General features: G+C 46.1%; 1 protein-coding gene across 1 annotated transcript in view; it reads right to left on the bottom strand.

The window, feature by feature from the left end:
• Positions 1–18,320, bottom strand: part of CAMSAP1 (calmodulin regulated spectrin associated protein 1) — a 239,507-nt gene that overhangs the window by 27,016 nt on the left and 194,171 nt on the right. Inside the window, 1 exon segment of the mRNA XM_029612075.1 lies at positions 7,202–7,317. Within this exon segment, the coding sequence (XP_029467935.1) occupies positions 7,202–7,317 (116 nt within the window).

Genomic DNA, 18,320 nt, shown 5'->3' with positions numbered 1-18,320 from the left:
AGGGAAACAGACCTGGCAGGAAAACTCACTAGCAAATTTCTTCTCTTCTCTCTCCTGCTGTTTTTTTGTTTTTTTTTATATAAAGTAAAGCAAATGTTGCTTACCTGTAACAGGTGTTCTCGCAGGACAAGCAGGATGGTAGTCCTCACATATGGGTGACATCACAGGATGGAGCCCAATCACGGAACACTTTTGTCAAAAGTGTTCTAGAACTTTGACTGGCACCTACTGGGCATGCCCAGCATGGCACTAACCCTGCAGCCAGCAGGGGTCCCCCTTCAGTCTTGTTAAAAGCTACAGAAGTGCCGAAAAATAAAATAAGAAAACGTAACGAACCCAACACCGCGGGGCGGCGGGCGGGTTTTGTGAGGACTAACATCCTGCTGTCCTGTGAGAACACCTGCTTTCTCACAGGACAAGCAGGATGGTAGTCCTCACATATGGGTGAGTTCCGAGCTAAGGATGTCCGAGAAATGCACCAAATGTACCTAAGATGTGCAATAGGCACAAGGACTGGGGTGGAATTTGGTAGAGGGCATCCTGAACCCTAACGGGCAGGCAGAAGGGTGTTGGTACATCAAGTTGTAAAAAGGTTGTGCAAGACAGATGGGCCGAAGATAGAATCTTGTCTTCCGGCCTTGTCTAAGCAATAATGGGCTGTAAAGGTATGGCGAGAACTCCAGGTAGCAGCCCTGCAAATGTCAGGAAGCGGCACCGAGCGTAGGTGCGCTACCGAAGTCGCCATGGCCCTGACAGAGTGTGCTTTAACATGGTCTTGAAGCGGAATGCCTGCTTGCTGATAGCAAAAGGATATGCAGTCCGCTAACCAGGAGAAGAGAGTCTGCTTACCCACAGGCTGCCCCAATTTGATGGAATGGAAAGAGACAAACAACTGAGTGCTTTTCCTGTGGGCAGCTGAACGGTCTAGATAGAACGCTAGAGCCCGTTTACAGTCAAGGGTATGCAGAGCCTGTTCTCCTGGACTGGAGTGGGGCCTGGGAAAGAAGGTAGGTAGTATAATGGATTGATTAATGTGAAACTCTGATACTACCTTAGGTAAGAACTTAGGGTGAGAGTGCGGAGTACTGCCCGGTCCTGCAGAAGTTTAGTGTAAGGCGGATAGGTAACTAGGGCCTGTAACTCACTAACTCTGCGAGAGGATGTTATTGCCAATAGGAATATCACTTTCCATGTGAGAAAGCGAAGATCACAGGATTGGAGAGGCTCGAATGGTGGTTTCATGAGCCGACCTAAGACCAGATTAAGGTCCCAAGAAGGGCCCAGAGGACGCAGTGGAGGCTTGAGGTAAAGAAAGCCTTTCAGAAAACGTGTTATGAGGGGTTGTACCGAAATAGGAACGTCCCCGACACCTTTTATGGAAGGAGCTACTGCACTGACATGCATTCTAATGGAGGAAGTTTTTAGACCTAACTCTGACAAGTGCCATAGAGAGTCTAGAAACTTCAAGGTGGAACAGGAAAAGGGATCAAGGGATTGAGAGGAACACCATGATTTAAACCTGTTCCATTTGTAGAGGTAAGACTTTCTCGTGGAAGGCTTCCGTGAAGCAATCAGGACACGGGAAACTGGCTCCGAAAGGTTAAGTGGCTGAAGAATTAACCTTTCAACATTCAGGCCGTCAGGGACAAAGCTTGAAGATTGGGGTAGCGTAGGCACCCGTTGTACTGAGTGATCAGAATCGGGTCCTTTCCCAAGGGAATGTGCCTGCGAATAGAGAGATCCTGAAGTACTGGATACCACACTTGGCGAGGCCAGTGAGGTGCTATCAGGAACATGCATCCCTTATGACGTAACTTCACGAGAGTCTTCGAGAGAAGTGGAAGTGGAGGGAATGCATACAGGAGACCGGTTGCCCATGAGAGGAGAACGCATCTCTTGACTGAGAGAGTGTTGGCTGTGAGCGACACAGAGCAAAGTTCTCTACTTTGCAGTTTTGAGGTGACGCAAAGAGGTCTTTGCAAGGATGACCCCAATGTTGGAATATTGCGTCCGTTACTGTGGGATTGAGGGTCCACTCGTGCGGATGGAAAGGGCAACTTAGGTTGTTCGCCAACACATTGTCCACTCCCGGCAAATAGGTGGCCCTGAGGTACATCAAGCGGGAGAGAGCCTCCGCCCATATCTGCACAGTTTCCTGACACAGTAGGTAGGAGCCCGACACTACCTGTTTGTTGATGTACCACATGGCCATTTGGTTGTCCGTCTAAATCAGGATGACCTGGTGGAAAGGCGATCCTGAAACACCCTGAGAGCATATCTGATTGCTCGCAGCTCCAGGAAATTGATTTGGTGTTTGGCTTCCTTTGGAGACCAAGTTCCTTGTGTTTGTAAATCGGAAACATGGGCTCCCCAGCCGAGGCTGGAAGCATCGGTGGTGAGAATTATTTGAGGGTCTGGAGCCTGGAAGGGCAGGCCTTGGAGGAGATTGTTCTGATTTTTCCACCAGGCTAGAGACTGACTGAGTGAGTCGGTGAATTGGACAGTGATCGATAGAGGTTGGACGAACTGAGTCCATTCTGACCTTAGAGTCCACTGCATGACTCTCATGGCCAAGCAGGCCATTGGAGTAACCTGTACTGAGGACGCCATGGGTCCCAGTAGGATGAGGAAGTGACGTGCAGAAGTGCGGTAATGAGACTGTAGCTGGTGTGTGAGAGAGATGAGAGTGAGAGCTCGCTATCGCGGCAGAAATGCCTTTGCCTGCAAGGTGTCTAAGTCTGCCCCTATGAATGATAAAGTTTGAGATGGGACTAAGCAGGATTTTGCGTAGTTGACGAGAAATCCTAGCGAAATCAGAGTGTGTAAAGTAAGACGTAGGGATGACAGAGCAGCTTGCTGAGTGGGAGCCCTGATCAACCAATCATCTAGATAGGGGTAGATGTGAACACCTTGAGTCCTGAGGAAGGCTGCTACTACTACAAGACACTTGGTGAAGACTCGTGGTGCAGATGCCAGGCCGAATGGGAGCACTCGGTATTGATAGTGCTTGGGGCCTTCCAGAATTCTCAGGAACCTGCGATGAGATGGATTTATCACAATGTGTGTGTACACATCTTGGAGATCGAGAGAGCAGAGCCAGTCTCCTCTTTGCAGAAGAGGAAGGAGGGAACCCAAGGTTACCATCTTGAACTTTTCGCGGTGGAATTCTTGTTGAGGGCACGTAGGTCCAGAATTGGACGAACGCCGCCTGATCTTTTGGGAATTAGAAAGTACTGGGAATAGAATCCTAGGCCTTGTTGGGAATAGGGCACTGGTTCTATTGCTCTGGACTGGAGGAGGAGGGAAACCTCCTGTTCCAGGAGTAGTGAGTGGTCGGATGTTCTCCACGTCGATAGAGGTGGGGAGTCCGGTGGAATGGAGAGAAAGTTCAGGCGATAACCTTGAGAGATTATGGCAAGGACCCACTGTCTGAGGTGATTGTGTGCCACCTGTTGTTGAAATGGCACAATCGACCTCCCACTGGTATCTGAGGCAGTGGAAACTGGCTGCTGCTCTCTATGCAGGAGTCAAAAGCTGGAAGCAGGGCCCAGCTGAGGAGCTGCTTGAGGCTTTTGTTTACGAGGTTGATGAGACTGGGCCTTTTGGAAAGGTCTCGTGGAACGAGTTCTAGACGGTGGTGGATAGGATTTCTTTGGACGGAAGAATGACTTTTTAGTATCCTTCCTGAATGGCTGTTTGGAGGAATACTAAGAGGGCATCAGAGAGAGCTTGCGAAAGGTCTCATAATGCTCCTTGAGTTCCGCCACCGTCCGCTGAATCTGTTCGCTAAACAGATTGTCTCATATGCAGGGCAGATCAGATAATCTGTCTTGTACTTACCGGCGCAAGTCAGAAGACATGAGCAAGGCCCATCTTCTTGCCGAAATAGCAGTTGCAGATACCCTGAAAGCGGTGTCGAAGATGATATAAGAGGATCTTATTTCATGCTTCCCTGCCTCGAAACCCTTGTGTACCAGGGTTTGAAGCTGTTCCTGGAATTGCTGAGGCAGGGACTCTGTAAAGTCCTGTATCTGCTTGAATAAGACCCTGTTGTACTGGGTCATATACAGCTGGTAAGAGGCGATCGAGAGATGAGCATTGATCCTTGGAAGACACGCCGGCCAATGGCATCCAAGAATTTCTGTTCCTTACCTGGGGGAAAGGAAGAGAGGGGTTTTGATCTTTTTGCCCTCTTTTGGGCAGATTCTACAACCATAGATTGGTGATACAGCTGAATCCTGGGGCTGACTGGACCAAATAAGTGGTATCAGCTTTTTTGTTGACTGGAGCAACAGAACCAGGGTGTTCCCAGTTCTTTTTGAGGAGATCCAAAAGAACCTGGTGAATAGGGATGGAGGTTATTTCCTTGGGAGCATCCAAGAATCGTAATAGCTCCATCATTTGATGTCTGTCATCTTGTTCAGTCTGCAATTGGAAGGGAACCAATTCAGACATTTCCTTCACAAACTTTATGAAGGATAGATCCTCTGGAGGAGAACACGGCGATGGCAAGTCATCGGTGTCTTGAGAAGAATCGTTGGTCCAGGTGTCATAGGGATCAGGACCTGCCCCTCTAGGAGCCTGAGAAGGACGGGACGATGGTATCCCTGAAGGTCCCAGTCTAGGCTCCGAAGGCATCGAGGGGAGTACTGGAGGCACCAATGAAGGCATCGAGGGCATCGATGGATGGATCGGTGGCACCGATGGGCGCATCGGCATCGATGGTTGAGGCATTGGAAGACCCCTGATGGAGGACTGCGGAACGGTGTTTCCCCTCCCGATGACAGGGTAAGCGGGGAGGGCACCGGAGCCACCGGTGACCCAGGATCCATCGGTGGAAAAGCGACTATGAGCGCTTCCATCTTCGAGAGCAGCGGTGCCAGTGCTGCCGGAATCGGATCGGTGGTCGGTTCCACAATCGGCACCGGTTTCGGTGTTGGAGGAACTTGGAGAATGTGCATCGCCTTATCGATGGCCTCCTGAACCATCCGGTCCAGTTCTTCATGGAGACCTGGAGCAAGCAGCCCCAGCTCCGGAAGGGAAGAAGGAGGCAGAGGCATAGCCGGAGGGACCACCGTTAAAGGCGGAGTCGCGGCTCCCGATACCCGTCCGGGTGAGGGTTGACTCGGTGACCCGGTCGCAGAAAGGGTCAGTGCCTTTTCTGGACGGGGTTTCTTTGATGGCAGCTCGGATGATGGCAAGGTCGAAGATTTTCCTTCCTCGATGGTCCGAGAATTGCAGTGTCGATGCTTCTCTCTACGATCCCTCGGTCCTGAGGGGGAGTAGAGGTAGTCGAAGGCCAAGAAGTCGTTGATGCCAGACAGTCACCGGCCGGTGGCCGATACTGGCGCGAAGTGGACGGTGCCGGTTCAGACGACATTGATGCAGTAGACGGCGTCAGAGTTTGAGAACGGAAGAGAAGTTCCATTTTCTTCATTCTGGCCTTGTGACCTTTTGGTGCCCAGTAGGTGCCAGTCAAAGTTCTAGACACTTTGACAAAAGTGTTCCGATATTGGGCTCCATCCTATGATGTCACCCATATGTGAGGATACCATCCTGCTTGTTCTGTGAGAAACACGTTTATCTGAGCTCAGCCCTCCCTGGCTGAGAGCAGGAACGGGTCCCAGCTATGGGGGAAGAAGGCTAAAGCCTTCACCACCAAGCCTCTCTCGGCCTGCAACTGCTAATTTTCCATGTCCACACCACTCAAGGCTAGTGAACTAAAGGCTCTCTACTGAGAGAGGGACCACACGGTATCACCTCAGGAGGCAAGTGATGCTATATAAATATTCATAGGCAATCCCCCAAAGGGAAATGCATGTCCACCATCTGCTGGAGACAGAGAATACTGGCTGGTTCATGTCTGAGTGGGATTATATATCCGTGACATCAGATTTTGCTCTGTCTCCATCTGCTGGCGGAGGTGCATAACCCATTGGAGGGGCTTGACCTGCCAGAATGCAGAGGAAGTTATCTTTTAACAAATGAAGCACAAGTATTCTGTACATCAATCTTGGATTCAACATCAGTTACCATTTCAGTAACTTTACTTTCACACTGATTAATATGCTGTTCATACATCACCACCACCTCGTGTTTAGAGCAGCAGGCTGCGAACCAGAGGAGTCTGGATTCAAATCCCACTGCCACTCCTTGTAACCTTGGACAAGTGACTTTACCCTCAGCTACAAACATAGCTTGATTTACTAAGCTGTTTTTACATAGGCACAGAATAAGGAAAAATCCTTAGTAAATCACACCCTTAAAGGTGAATTCTTAAAGCCCACCACACACCAAAACTGGGAGATACAAGGGAGATACAAGCATAAATTGGGTTTGTGCGTGTTGAGCAGATTATAAAAGACGTCAGGGATACGTGCATACATGCCGCTGTGCACACAAAGAAAAAGTATCCAAAAAGGAACAGGGCCTGCTCTGGGCAGACCATGGACGTTCCAGGATACAATTTGAAATTTGCGTGTACATACATATGCACACTGGCACAAGCCACGGTTCCCTGCAGTATAACTTTATTCCTGCTATGGATAACATGTAAATAATAAAACAAAAACAAAAAAAATACTGACAGATAGCAGGGTTTTAAGGGTCGTGGCTAACAGGGGGGAAGGGAAGCTATTAAACTAGGGGGAGCTTGAAAGTCCTATCCCTTAACTGGGCTAACTGGGAAAATTAGCAATGGCATCGGTGCACGTCCCTTGTAATTATTTCCACACTAACGTGATAGAAGCAGGATTTTGCATACACACTTGCATCCATTTAAAATTGAGCACTGTGCATGCTTTTCCAGAAATACAAAAAACAGCAGCTATACTGGCTATTTGAGGTTAGGATGGTGTTTTAACACCTAAACATCTTTGTAGTATACCCTTAGTAGAAAGCATACAGCCACACACTGTTGAGTTTCATTGACCCAGCAAAATTCCCAATCTCTTAGAAGCAGCAGACAAAGGAGAAAACTGAACAATTAGGAACAAAAATCCCCCTTGTCTTTCAAAATAACCTGGCTCACTGCCACCAATTATCAACTGCTGTCTCTTCGTCACTGGTGAACTGATACCATCATCATCAAATGCAGAAAAATGCACTGTGCCCTTGTGCAGACTTAAACTTTTTCCTTCTGTTTCAATTTTACCTAATGTTCTCTGTACAAAAATGGATAGTCCAACAGTTGATTCATTACCTGTATATTCTGCCACAGATGCAATAGAAGAGGCTGTGGAAGCGTTTTCCCAATCTCTCTCTGCATTTCTACTTGGATTCCTGCTTAATACTGGCAGGTTTTCCATCGATTCAACCCTGCCACACAAAAATTAAAAAGAACGGGGGGAGCAAAGTTAACAGGAATCGGAGCATTTAACTGAAAAAAAAAACCAAAAAAAAAAAAAAACCTTTTATGCTTTCCTGCTTGTTTAGAAAGGAAAATTGGTTCTTACCTGCTAATTTTCGTTCCTGTAGTACCACAGATCAGTCCAGACTCCTGGGTTTTGCCTCCCTTCCAGCAGATGGAGACAGAGAAAGTTTTACTGACACTGCAACATAACCCGAGGTGCTACAAGTAGTCCCTCAGTATTGATAAGTACCCAAGCCAAGATGGAAATAACACCAACCACAACAATCAAGCTATATTCTCCTGTACGAGCAGTGGGAAGTTGAAAACTCAGAACAGATAACCTTGGCTTCAATAACAAAAAACATGCAGGACTACATACAAAACCTGTGCCATTCTTCAGAATACTATAACACAGAGCTTTCCAAACTTTTCATGTTGGTGATACACATTTTAGACAAACAATTTCGTGACACAGTAATTCAGTCTACTAGCAAACCAGAGGTTAAAGGTTAAATGAACGAAATGTATTTCGACAATTTATGTATGTTTCCTTAAATATATACATAATAAAATGTTTCAGGACACATCCTATCTTGTGAAAACCTTTCATTTATATTAAATATATATAATATTCCAAGATTAATGTTATTGTTATAATTTATGAGTAACAATAATAAAACAAAGTTATTGTGTTATTCAATTTACCTCTTTAATGCTTGCAATTGATCAATCATCTGCTCTCCAGCCTCAACCTCATCCTTAACAAAACGGAGATCCTAATCATCTCACAAAATGACAACAACGGACCAACTGACACCCTCTTATCAACCATACCAAAATTAAATCAAACTCCTCATGTGAGAGATTTAGGAGTCATTCTAGATAACCAGCTAAACTTAAAAAAAATTGTAAGCACCACCACTAAGGACTGCTTCTACACACTGCAAGTCCTTAGAAAGCTGAAACCACTACTTCACTTCAACGATTTCCGTATGGTTCTACAAGCCATCATCCTATCTAAAATCAACTATTGCAACTCGCTCCTGCTTGGTCTCCCGGCCAGCACTATGAAACCTCTCCAGATGGTTCAGAACTAAGCAGCCAGAATCCTTACCAATACTAACAAAAGAGAACACATCACCCCCATCCTTAAGATCCTACACTGGCTGCCCATTAAACATAGGATCCTCTTTAAAGTTCTCACAACTATCCACAAAGACATTCACAACATCTCCCCGCTCCATCTAAGCTCCCAACTGCGTCCTCATACATCAACCAGACCCATCAGAGGAGCATACAAGGGCACTCCCTATGCCCCCCTCCCCCCCCCCCAGCAAAATCCTCTCTTTGGAAACGTGCCATTTCTACAGCAGGCCCCACAGAGTGGAACACGCTCCCTCCAGACATCCGACAAGAACCTTGCCATTCGATTTTCAGAAAGAATCTCAAAACTTGGCTCTTCTGCCAAGCCTTTCCAGGATCATAAGCCCCTGGTTCGCTTCCAGCAAGCAAGTTCCTCCGCCTATGCTCACTTTCTGAACTAATTAAGGTCGTTCTAGACACGATGTACTCTACTAGTATTACACTGCCGCAAGTCTCTGATTGTTACTCTCACAAGCGGCATTTTTCATCTACTCCCCAGTATCAATGTACAGTTTACTTTTTCCAGCTTTTAAGCTTCCCAAGTTTTTGCCTTATTCACCTCTCTTGTTAATTACTTTTATTTATTGCTTCAGTTATACCCTTGTTTTATGTAAACCGATCCGATATGGTTATTACTATGAAGGTCTGTATAAAAAAGTGTTAAATAAATAAAATAAATATACTGATATCTGTTTGTTTAGTTTTATGATCTAATCCATAATTTAAGCTAGAATAGTTACCCCTATCCAAGTTTTTGTTCCCCCTGTTCCATGTACCGTCTCAGGGTGAATTCCTTTTTCTCTGTTTCAATGTTCCAATGTAAACCGATGTGATTTGTATTTCATACAGGAACACCGGTATAGAAAAATTAAAAATAATAATAATAATAATAATATATGAGCTTGATGGGATGAACACAGGAAAAAATGGAAAAACAGAACCACCATTCCTCATAAAGCAAATACAATCAAGAAACATAAAAGCATCAGTTATAATAGTAAAACCATACTAATAAAAGAATATTTTAAAACTACTGATAAATAGAATTTCTATTAATTAAAGTCATATACCGTATTTTTCGCTTCATAAGACGCACTTTTTTTCCCCCAAAAGTGGGGGGAAAATGTATGTGCGTCTTATGGAGCGAATATAAAAAAAAAACAAACCAAAAATCTAACAACCCCCCCCCCTCCTGACTCCCCCAAGACCTGCCGACTTAATTTACTGCAACCCCCCACCCTCCTGACCCCCCCCAAGACGACGGCCCTTTGCCCTCACTATGTCACTGAGACCGACCAATAGCAGCGGTCGGTCCCAGTGACATAGTGAGGGCAAAGGGCCGTCGGCGCCATTTTGATTACTGGCAGCCGACGGCCCACGCCCAGGAGATCATTCCCGGACTGCTCCTGGACCCCCGCTGGACCACCAGGGACGTTTGGCAGGTCTTTGGGGGGGTCAGGAGGGTGGGGGGTTGCAGTAAATTAAGTCGGCAGGTCTTGGGGGGGTCAGGAGGGTGGGGGTTGTTAATTTAAAGGGTTGGGATGGGGTTTTTTTTTGGGGGGGGGAGGGGTTCCCAGAGAAAGAAACGTTTTCTGATCTGGGGAGTGGACCGAAATGGCCCTCCCCAGACCCGAAAACAAAATGGGGAGAAAAAAAAAAAGCTATGCACTCCCCTAATTTGCTCCATAAGACGCCCAGACGCAGAGCCGGTTTAGCACAATTTTTTTTTTTTTTTTATTTTCCCCCTCTGAATCCTAGGTGCGTCTTATGGTCAGGTGCGTCTTATGGAGCGAAAAATACGGTACATTTTTTTTACAAACACCAATAAAATATTTCAAAATAGCACATATATCAAATAACACTCAATAATTAAAACTAATAAGGATTTTAAAAAGCCCCTGCTGTCCATACGTGGGAGCTCTTGATTTCCAGTCACCCTGATATTGTCAAGGATTAGGAGGTTATCCTCTCTCTCTCACACATACATTTATTTATTTATTTATTTATTTATAATTTTTATATACCGACATTCTTACATTAAAATGCAAATCATACCGGTTTACATAAAACAGAAAAAGCAGGAAAAAATATTTCCATAGTCAAATACAGAGAACATATTAAATATCAAATACATACATATTCATGCTTTTATACCCACCATAACCTCTCGCTCTCACAGACACTGACACACTCTCAGGCTCTAAGACACTCTTCTCCCCCTCCACACACACCCCCCACACAAATTCTTACTCCCCTGGATTTTCTCATACACACTCATGTTCTCACTCTCTCTGGCTCCCTCACATACACAAACACACACACCCAGGCAGGCTCCCATTCATTTTCACACCACTCCCTCACCATCCCCCAGGCATGCACACATTCATTCTCACACACACAGACCCCCAGGCAGGCACCAATTCATTCTCACACACACATACACCACACAAAGGCAGGCACCTATTCTCACACATACAAACCCCAGGAAGACACCCATTCATTCTCATACACAGGCACACCCTCAGGCAGGCACCCATGCATTCACACACATACAACCCCCAGGCAGACTCCCATTCATACACATACTAAAGGCAGACCCCCCTCTCTTTCTTTTGCCAGCAACCTCGGAGCCTCTCTCATTCCTCTGCTGCCACTGTCACTGATGCCGCATGGCTATTGGGGAGACGCTGATTGCTGCTACTGGCACTGAAGCCCATTCTGCTGCCTCCTCTGTGCAGGCCCCGTGGGTTTCCACTTCCTCCATGCTGATCTCGTACATTGTGAGATCCACACAGAGAAAGTGCTACTCTTGCACATTACCAAAGATTACACGTGCCAATCAGTAAAAAGTAATTTTTTTTCTTTTTTTTACCTTTGCTGTCTGATCTTAGTTTTCTAATGGGTTGGTCACAGGCTTTTTTGTTCCACTTTCCCTTTCTTATTTTTTTGCCAATTCCTTTCATATTGTCTTTTTTTATTTCTTTTCTCTCCATCTATCTTCTTCCTCAAACACACAGTCAGGTTCTCATTCTCACATGCTTTCTCTTTCACACACACAGGCTCTCACTTTCACATGCTCTCTCTCATACAATCATTCATACACAGTCTCTCTCTTGCACATGCTGTCTGACTCTCACACACCCAGGCTCTCTCTCACTCCCACATGCTGTCTTGCTCAAGCACAGACTCTCACTGTTACATGCTGTCTCTCTCACACACACAGGCTCTCACATGCTGTCTCTGCAAACATTCAGGTCCTCACTCCCACACACAGTCTCTCAACTCATCTCATACATACACTCTATGGGCCCTTAGCCTCTCTCTTATCTTTGGGCCTCCTCTTCACAGGTCGCTGCAGGATGGGCTCTGCAGCGGCCCTGATCTTCTCGGGCCGAACCGTGGTGGCAATGGCCCTGATCTTCTCGGGCCGATCCGCAGTGGCGGCCCTGCTACTGGGCCTCCTCCTCTTCTCAGCCCGCTGCAACAACGCTGCTCCTCTTCGGCACGTGGCTGATGCTCCTCCTCCTTCCTGCCCAAGTGGCTCCGGCAACATTTTTCTTCCGGGGCCGCGCGGGCAGGAAGGAGGAGCACCTGCACTACGTGACCTTTTTCTTCGGGCCGTGGTGACGTGAGCTCTCCAGCAGCCCTGACCTTCTCTGGCCGTGATGTGGGATCCGCAGGGTCCTGCTATCGGGTTTCCTCCTCTTCTCGGGCCGCCGTGACGTGGGATCCGCAGCGGCCTCACTATCAGGTTTCCTCCTCTTCTTGGGCCACCGCGACGTGGGATCTGCAGCTGCCCTGCTATCGGGTTTCCTCCTCTTCTCGGGCCACCGCGACGTGGGATATGCGGCAGCCCATTAATGCTGCTCTTCTTCTGTACGCAGCAGATGCTCCTCCTCCTTCCTGCCCTCGTGGCTCCAGCAACATTTTTCTTCTGGGGCTGCGCAGGCAGGAAGAAGGAGGAGGAATGAATGTGACCCTTTTCTTCGGGCCGTGCTGAGGTAAGCTCCACCACAGCCCCGCCAATCTTCCTGCTGTAGTTCCCTGCTTCCGCGCCTTGCGGACCGGGTGACACACCTCCACACTACAAGCAACACACTAATGTGTCGCGACACTCACTTTGGAAAACTCTGCTGTAACAGATCAAGCAGAATCTCAAAATCCAAGACCTCCTCTGGGCGGGACTCTGGACTGATCTGTGGTGCTATAGGAACGAAAATTAGCAGGTAAGAAACAATTTTCCTTTCCCTGTATGTACCAATGCCTCTCTAAATGGGGTGGGACTGAGAGAGTCTGCTTGAGGGACACACTTTCCCCAAAGCCCCTTAACTCTGGGACCTGGACATCCAAACAATAATGGCTTGCAAAACTGTACAAATTCTTCCAAGTAGCTGCCCTACAAATCTCCTGGGGTGACACTTGTTGACATTCAGCCCAGGATGCAGTGGGAGAATGGGTTGAATGAGCCTGTAACTCCTCCAGAATAGGATGACCCTGACAGATGTATGCTGAACCAATAGCATCCTTTAATCACTGTGCAATCATGGTCTTTGAAGCTTTACAACCCTTTTATGCACCATTCCATAGTACAAAAAGATGATCCACTAGCTGAAAACTGTTAGTGATCTCAATGTACCTCAACAAAGCACGCTTGACATCCAAGCATCTTAACTCTCTAGCATGAGGCATCATAGCATCCAAACTTGAAAAAGGACGATAGTTCCACTGACTGATTCAAGTGAAATGACAAAACCACCTTCAGCAAAAAAGAAGGAACCGTCCTCAAGGAAACTCCAGAATCTGAAATCCTCAAAAAGGGCTCTCTACAAGAAAACGCCTGCAATTCCGAAATCCTTCGGGCAGAACATGATGCCACCAAGAAAACCACCTTCAAAGTGAAATCCTTAATTAGTGGCTCTCTTAAGAGATTTGAACGGTGCAGCAAATAAGCTCTTATGGACTAAGTTAAGGTTTCAGGAAGGACAACTTCTGAACCAGAGGATGTAAATGTTTTGCTCCCTGGAAAAAAAGCATTACATCTGGATGCAGCACTAGAGTCACTCCCTATACCTTGTCTTGGAGGCAGCACAATGCCACCACCTGAACTCTGAGGGAGTAAGACAACCCCTTCAGCAAGGTTTTCTACAAAAAAACTAAAATACGAGTAACGGAGGCCCATATAGGATCCACTCTCTGCTCTGCCCTTGAGACCTCAAAAACTTTCCATATCCTCACAAATGCCAAAGAAGTGGAAATCTTTCTTGCTTGCAAAAGGATAGCAGTAACATCCTCAGAATATCCTCTCTTCCTTAAGTGCTCCCTCTCAAAAGCCAAGCCGCGAGACAGAAATGAGCCGCCTGATCGGAATAAATGGGACCTTGGCACAAAAGCCTCACCAGACCATCCACTACTAAGTTTATCAGGTCTTCAAACCAAGGTCACCTTGGCCATTCCGGCACCACCAGGGTTACCTCACCTGGATGCATGTCTATCCACCGCAAGACTTTGCCCACCAGAGGCCATGGGGGGAAACACATACCGAAGAATGCTGACTGGCCAAGGCAGAACAAAGTCATAGACCCCTTCTGCTCCCCACTCGCTTCTCTGACTGAAGAACCGCGGGGCCTTGGCATTTTGGAAGGTCACCATGAGATTCATGTGTGGCATTGTCTCATCTTTGGATGATGAGATACATTGCTTTCTCTGAGAGTTCCTACTCTCCGTGATTCAACTGCTGATGGCTCAGGAAATCTGTTTGTACATTGTCCATTCTCACCTTCTGAGAAGCTGCAAACCATGCCAGATGCTGCTCTACGGAGTGGAACAACTCCTGGCCTCTTGAGCTATCACCCAACTCTTGGTTCCAATCCTGTCAGTTGATGTAAGCCACCATCGTTGCATTGTCCAACAGGACTCTCACAGGCTTGCCCCTCAACAGCAGCAGAAATTCATGCAATGCCAACCTCACTGCCTTCATTTCTAGGTGGTTGATGGACCACAAATGCTTCCTTCACCGACCACAGGTCCCGAACAGACTGGTCCTGGCACACTGTTCCCCACTTGGAAAGACTAGCATTGGTGGTAACAACTCTCCAGTCCGGAACCTCCAAGTCCACTCCTTGACTCAACTTATCCCAAACAAGTTACCACAATAGGCTGGACCTGGCCAACTCCGTGAAAGAAAGCTGCAAATGAAACTGCTCCGACAGATTCCAGCAGGAAAGCAATGCTGACTGTAGAGGTCGCATATGAGCAAATGCCCACGGAACCAACTCCAACGTGGAGGAAAAAGAGCCAAGAACTTGCAAGTAATCCCAGACCCTAGGAACCTGCTTCTGCAGCAAAGCTAGGATTTGTAGCTGTAATTTGGATATGTGCTCGATGAGAAAAACCTTCCCCACCTTGGTATCGAAATGCGCCCCCAGAAATTCCAAAGAAGAAAATAGTTAGAAAAAAAACCTGAAAGGTGCCGCTTCAAAGGTTAGAAGTGTTCAACAGGCATGGATATTGTTTAAAAATACAATCCATGTGCGCAGTCCAGATGTATTCCATGCATTAAGAAAGGTGGAAGGAACGCAAAACGCTTACCGGTATGGTTAAAAGGTGAGGTGAAAGAGGCTATTTTAGCCAAAAAACATCCTTCAAAAATTGGAAGGATCCATCTGAAGAAAATAGGAAAAAGCATAAGCATTGCCAAGTTAAGTGTAAAACATTGGTAAGACAGGCGAAGAGAGAATTTGAAATGAAGTTGGCCGTAGAGGCAAAAACTCATAATAAATTTTTTAAAAAATATCTCCAAAGCAAGAAACCTGTGAGGGAGTCGGTTGGACCGTTAGATGACTGAGGGATTAAAGGGGCTCTTAGGGAAGGTAAGGCCACTGCAGAAAGACTAAATGAATTCTTTGCTTCCATGTTTACTAATGAGGATGTTGGGGAGAAACCAGTTCCGGAGATGGTTTTCGAGGGCGATGAGTCAGATGAATTGAACCAAATCATTGTGAACCTGGAAGATGTAGTAGGCCAAATTGACAAACTAAAGAGTAGCACATCACCTGGACCAGATGGTATGCATTCTAGGGTACTGAAGGAAAAAAAATTGAAATTTCTGATCTATTAGTTAAAATTCATAACCTATCATTAAAATCATCCATTGTACCTGAAGACTGGAGGGAGGCCAATGTAACACCAATATTTAAAAAGGGCTCCAGGGGCGATCTGGGAAACTATAGACCAGTGAGCCTGACTTCAGTGCCAGGAAAAATAGTGGAAACTATTCTAAAGATCAAAATCATAGAGCATATAGAAAGACATGGTTTAATGGAACACAGTCAACATGGATTTACCCAAGGGAAGTCTTGCCTAACAAATCTGCTTCTTTTTTTTGAAGGGGTTAATAAACATGTGGATAAAGGTAGATGTTGTGTATTTGGATTTTCAGAAGGAGTTTGACAAAGTCCATCATGAGAGGCTTCTAAGAAAACTAAAAAGTCATGGGATAGGATGCGATGTCCTTTCATGGATTACAAACTGGTTAAAAGACAGGAAACAGAGTAGGATTAAATGGTCAATTTTCTCAGTGGAAAAGGGTAAACAGTAGAGTGCCTCAGGGATATGTACTTGAACCGGTGCTTTTCAGTATATCTATAAATGATCTAGAAAGGAATACAATGAGTGAGGTTATGAAATTTGCAGATGATAAAAAATTATTCAGAATAGTTAAATCACAAGTGGATTGTGATACATTACAGAAGGACCTTGTGAGACTAGAAGATTGGACAACCAAATGGCAGATGAAATTTAATGTGGACAAGTGCAAGGTGTTGCATATAGGAAAAAATAAACCTTGCTGTAGTTACACGATGTTAGATTCCATATTAGGAGCTACCACCCAGGAAAAAGATCTAGGCATCTTAGTGGATAATACTCTGAAATTGCTTTTTTGACTGCTGCAGCACACTGAGCTAACAGAATGTTAAGAATTATTAGGAAGGGAATGGTTAATAAAACGGAAAATGTCATAATGCCTTTGTATTGCTCTATGGTGAGACCGCATCTTGAATACTATGTACAATTCTGGTCGCCGCATGTCAAAAAAGATATAGTTGCGATGGAGACTGTACAGAGAAGGGCAACCAAAATGATAAAGGGGATGGAACAGTTCCCCTAAGAGGAAAGGCTGAAGAGGTTAGGGCTGTTCAGCTTGGAGAAGAGACGGCTGAGGGGGGATATGATCGAGGTCTTTAAAATCATGAGAGGTCTTGAACAAGCAGATGTGAATCAGTTATTTACACTTTTAGATAACAGAAGGACTAGGAGGCACTCCATGAAGTTAGCAAGTAGCACGTTTAAGACTAATCGGAGAAAATTCTTTTTCACTCAACGCACAATTAAGCTCTGGAATTTGTTGCCAGAGGATGTGGTTAGCGCAGCTGGATTTAAAAAAGGTTTGGATAAGTTCTTTGAGGAGAAGTCCTTTAACCTCTATTAATCAAGTTGACTTAGGGAATGGCCTCTGCTATTATTGGAATCAGTAGCATGGGATCTTCTTGGTATTTGGGTACTTGCCAGGTTCTTGTGGACTGGTTTGGCCTCTGTTGGAAACAGGATGCTGGGCTGGATGGACCCTTAGTCTGACCCAGCATGGCAATTTCTTATGTTCTTAACATCTGAGAAGGGGAAAGATGGCTCTTGGCCTAATTGACAGTCCATTCTAATGACTGCAGAAGCTAGAGCACCACATCTACTGCCTGCCGGCAAAGGAGCTCCGACTTCGCCAGTCATCCAGAAAAGTGTGCCCCAAGATGCCCTCCCTCTGGGGTGCCGCTGCCATGACTACAATCACCTTGGTGAAAGTCCGGGAAGCAGTTGCCAGACCGAATGGAAAGGTGCAAAACTGAAAATGCCGTCCCAGGCATTTTATGTACATCGCCCAGGACTTGGTTAGTTCGGATTCCTATATGCAAATAAGCCTCGGTCAAGTCCAGAGCCGAAACATCACTTCTTTCTTGGGAATGACGAAATAAATGGAATAGAGGCCTTTCCCCTGCTCTTCCAGAGGTACAGGAAAAACGGCTCTCAGCAACCATAGACAGTCGACCGTTTCCTGTACTATGAGTTTGAGCAGGGGGAGACTATGAACAAATCTTAGTGCACGACCAAACTCTAAAGCAAAACCTTGTCTTATTATGCCCAGCACCCACTGATCCATCATGATCTCAGTCCACTCCTCGTAAAAAAAAAAAAAAAAAAAGTCAACTGACCCCCTACTGCTGGTACTGAGGAGTGGACCGGCCTTGCACCATTGGGCGGACTTGGCTCCACCATTCCTCTGGCTACAGCCATCTCTATTTGATCTGCGCCCGTGAAAGGTCTGATTCTAGGACGACTGCTGTCCGGCAGACTGCTTCTGGGTGCCACCGATAGCCCTGCCGAGCCAGAAACGTTTATTACATCTGAAACAAGAGCGTGAAGGCAAAGACCCTTTTCTTTTAGGCTTATCTTCAGGCAACTTATGATCTTTATTCTCTCAGAGAAGTTCGATCATCTCCTCTAAGTCTCGTCAAAAAGCAGCTTCCCTTTAAAAGGTAAAGCTCCCAGCTGAGACTTAGATGACACATCCGCTAATCAGTTCCTCAACCAGAGGAGTCTCCGAGCCAAAACTGCTGACATCATTGTCCTCAAAGAAGTTCGAATGAGGTTGTATAGTGCATCAGCTTCATAGGCTACCATGGCTACTAGCCACTCAGCCTGCTTAGCCTTAAGGTCAGACATGGCCCTGTCTGCCTGCAACTACTAAACCCAGCAGAGACCTGCCCTTAGCATAAAA

This window comes from Rhinatrema bivittatum, chromosome 8 (genome assembly GCF_901001135.1).
Source record: "Rhinatrema bivittatum chromosome 8, aRhiBiv1.1, whole genome shotgun sequence".
Lineage (NCBI taxonomy): Eukaryota > Metazoa > Chordata > Amphibia > Gymnophiona > Rhinatrematidae > Rhinatrema > Rhinatrema bivittatum.
This window is presented reverse-complemented; position numbering and strand designations above follow the sequence as displayed.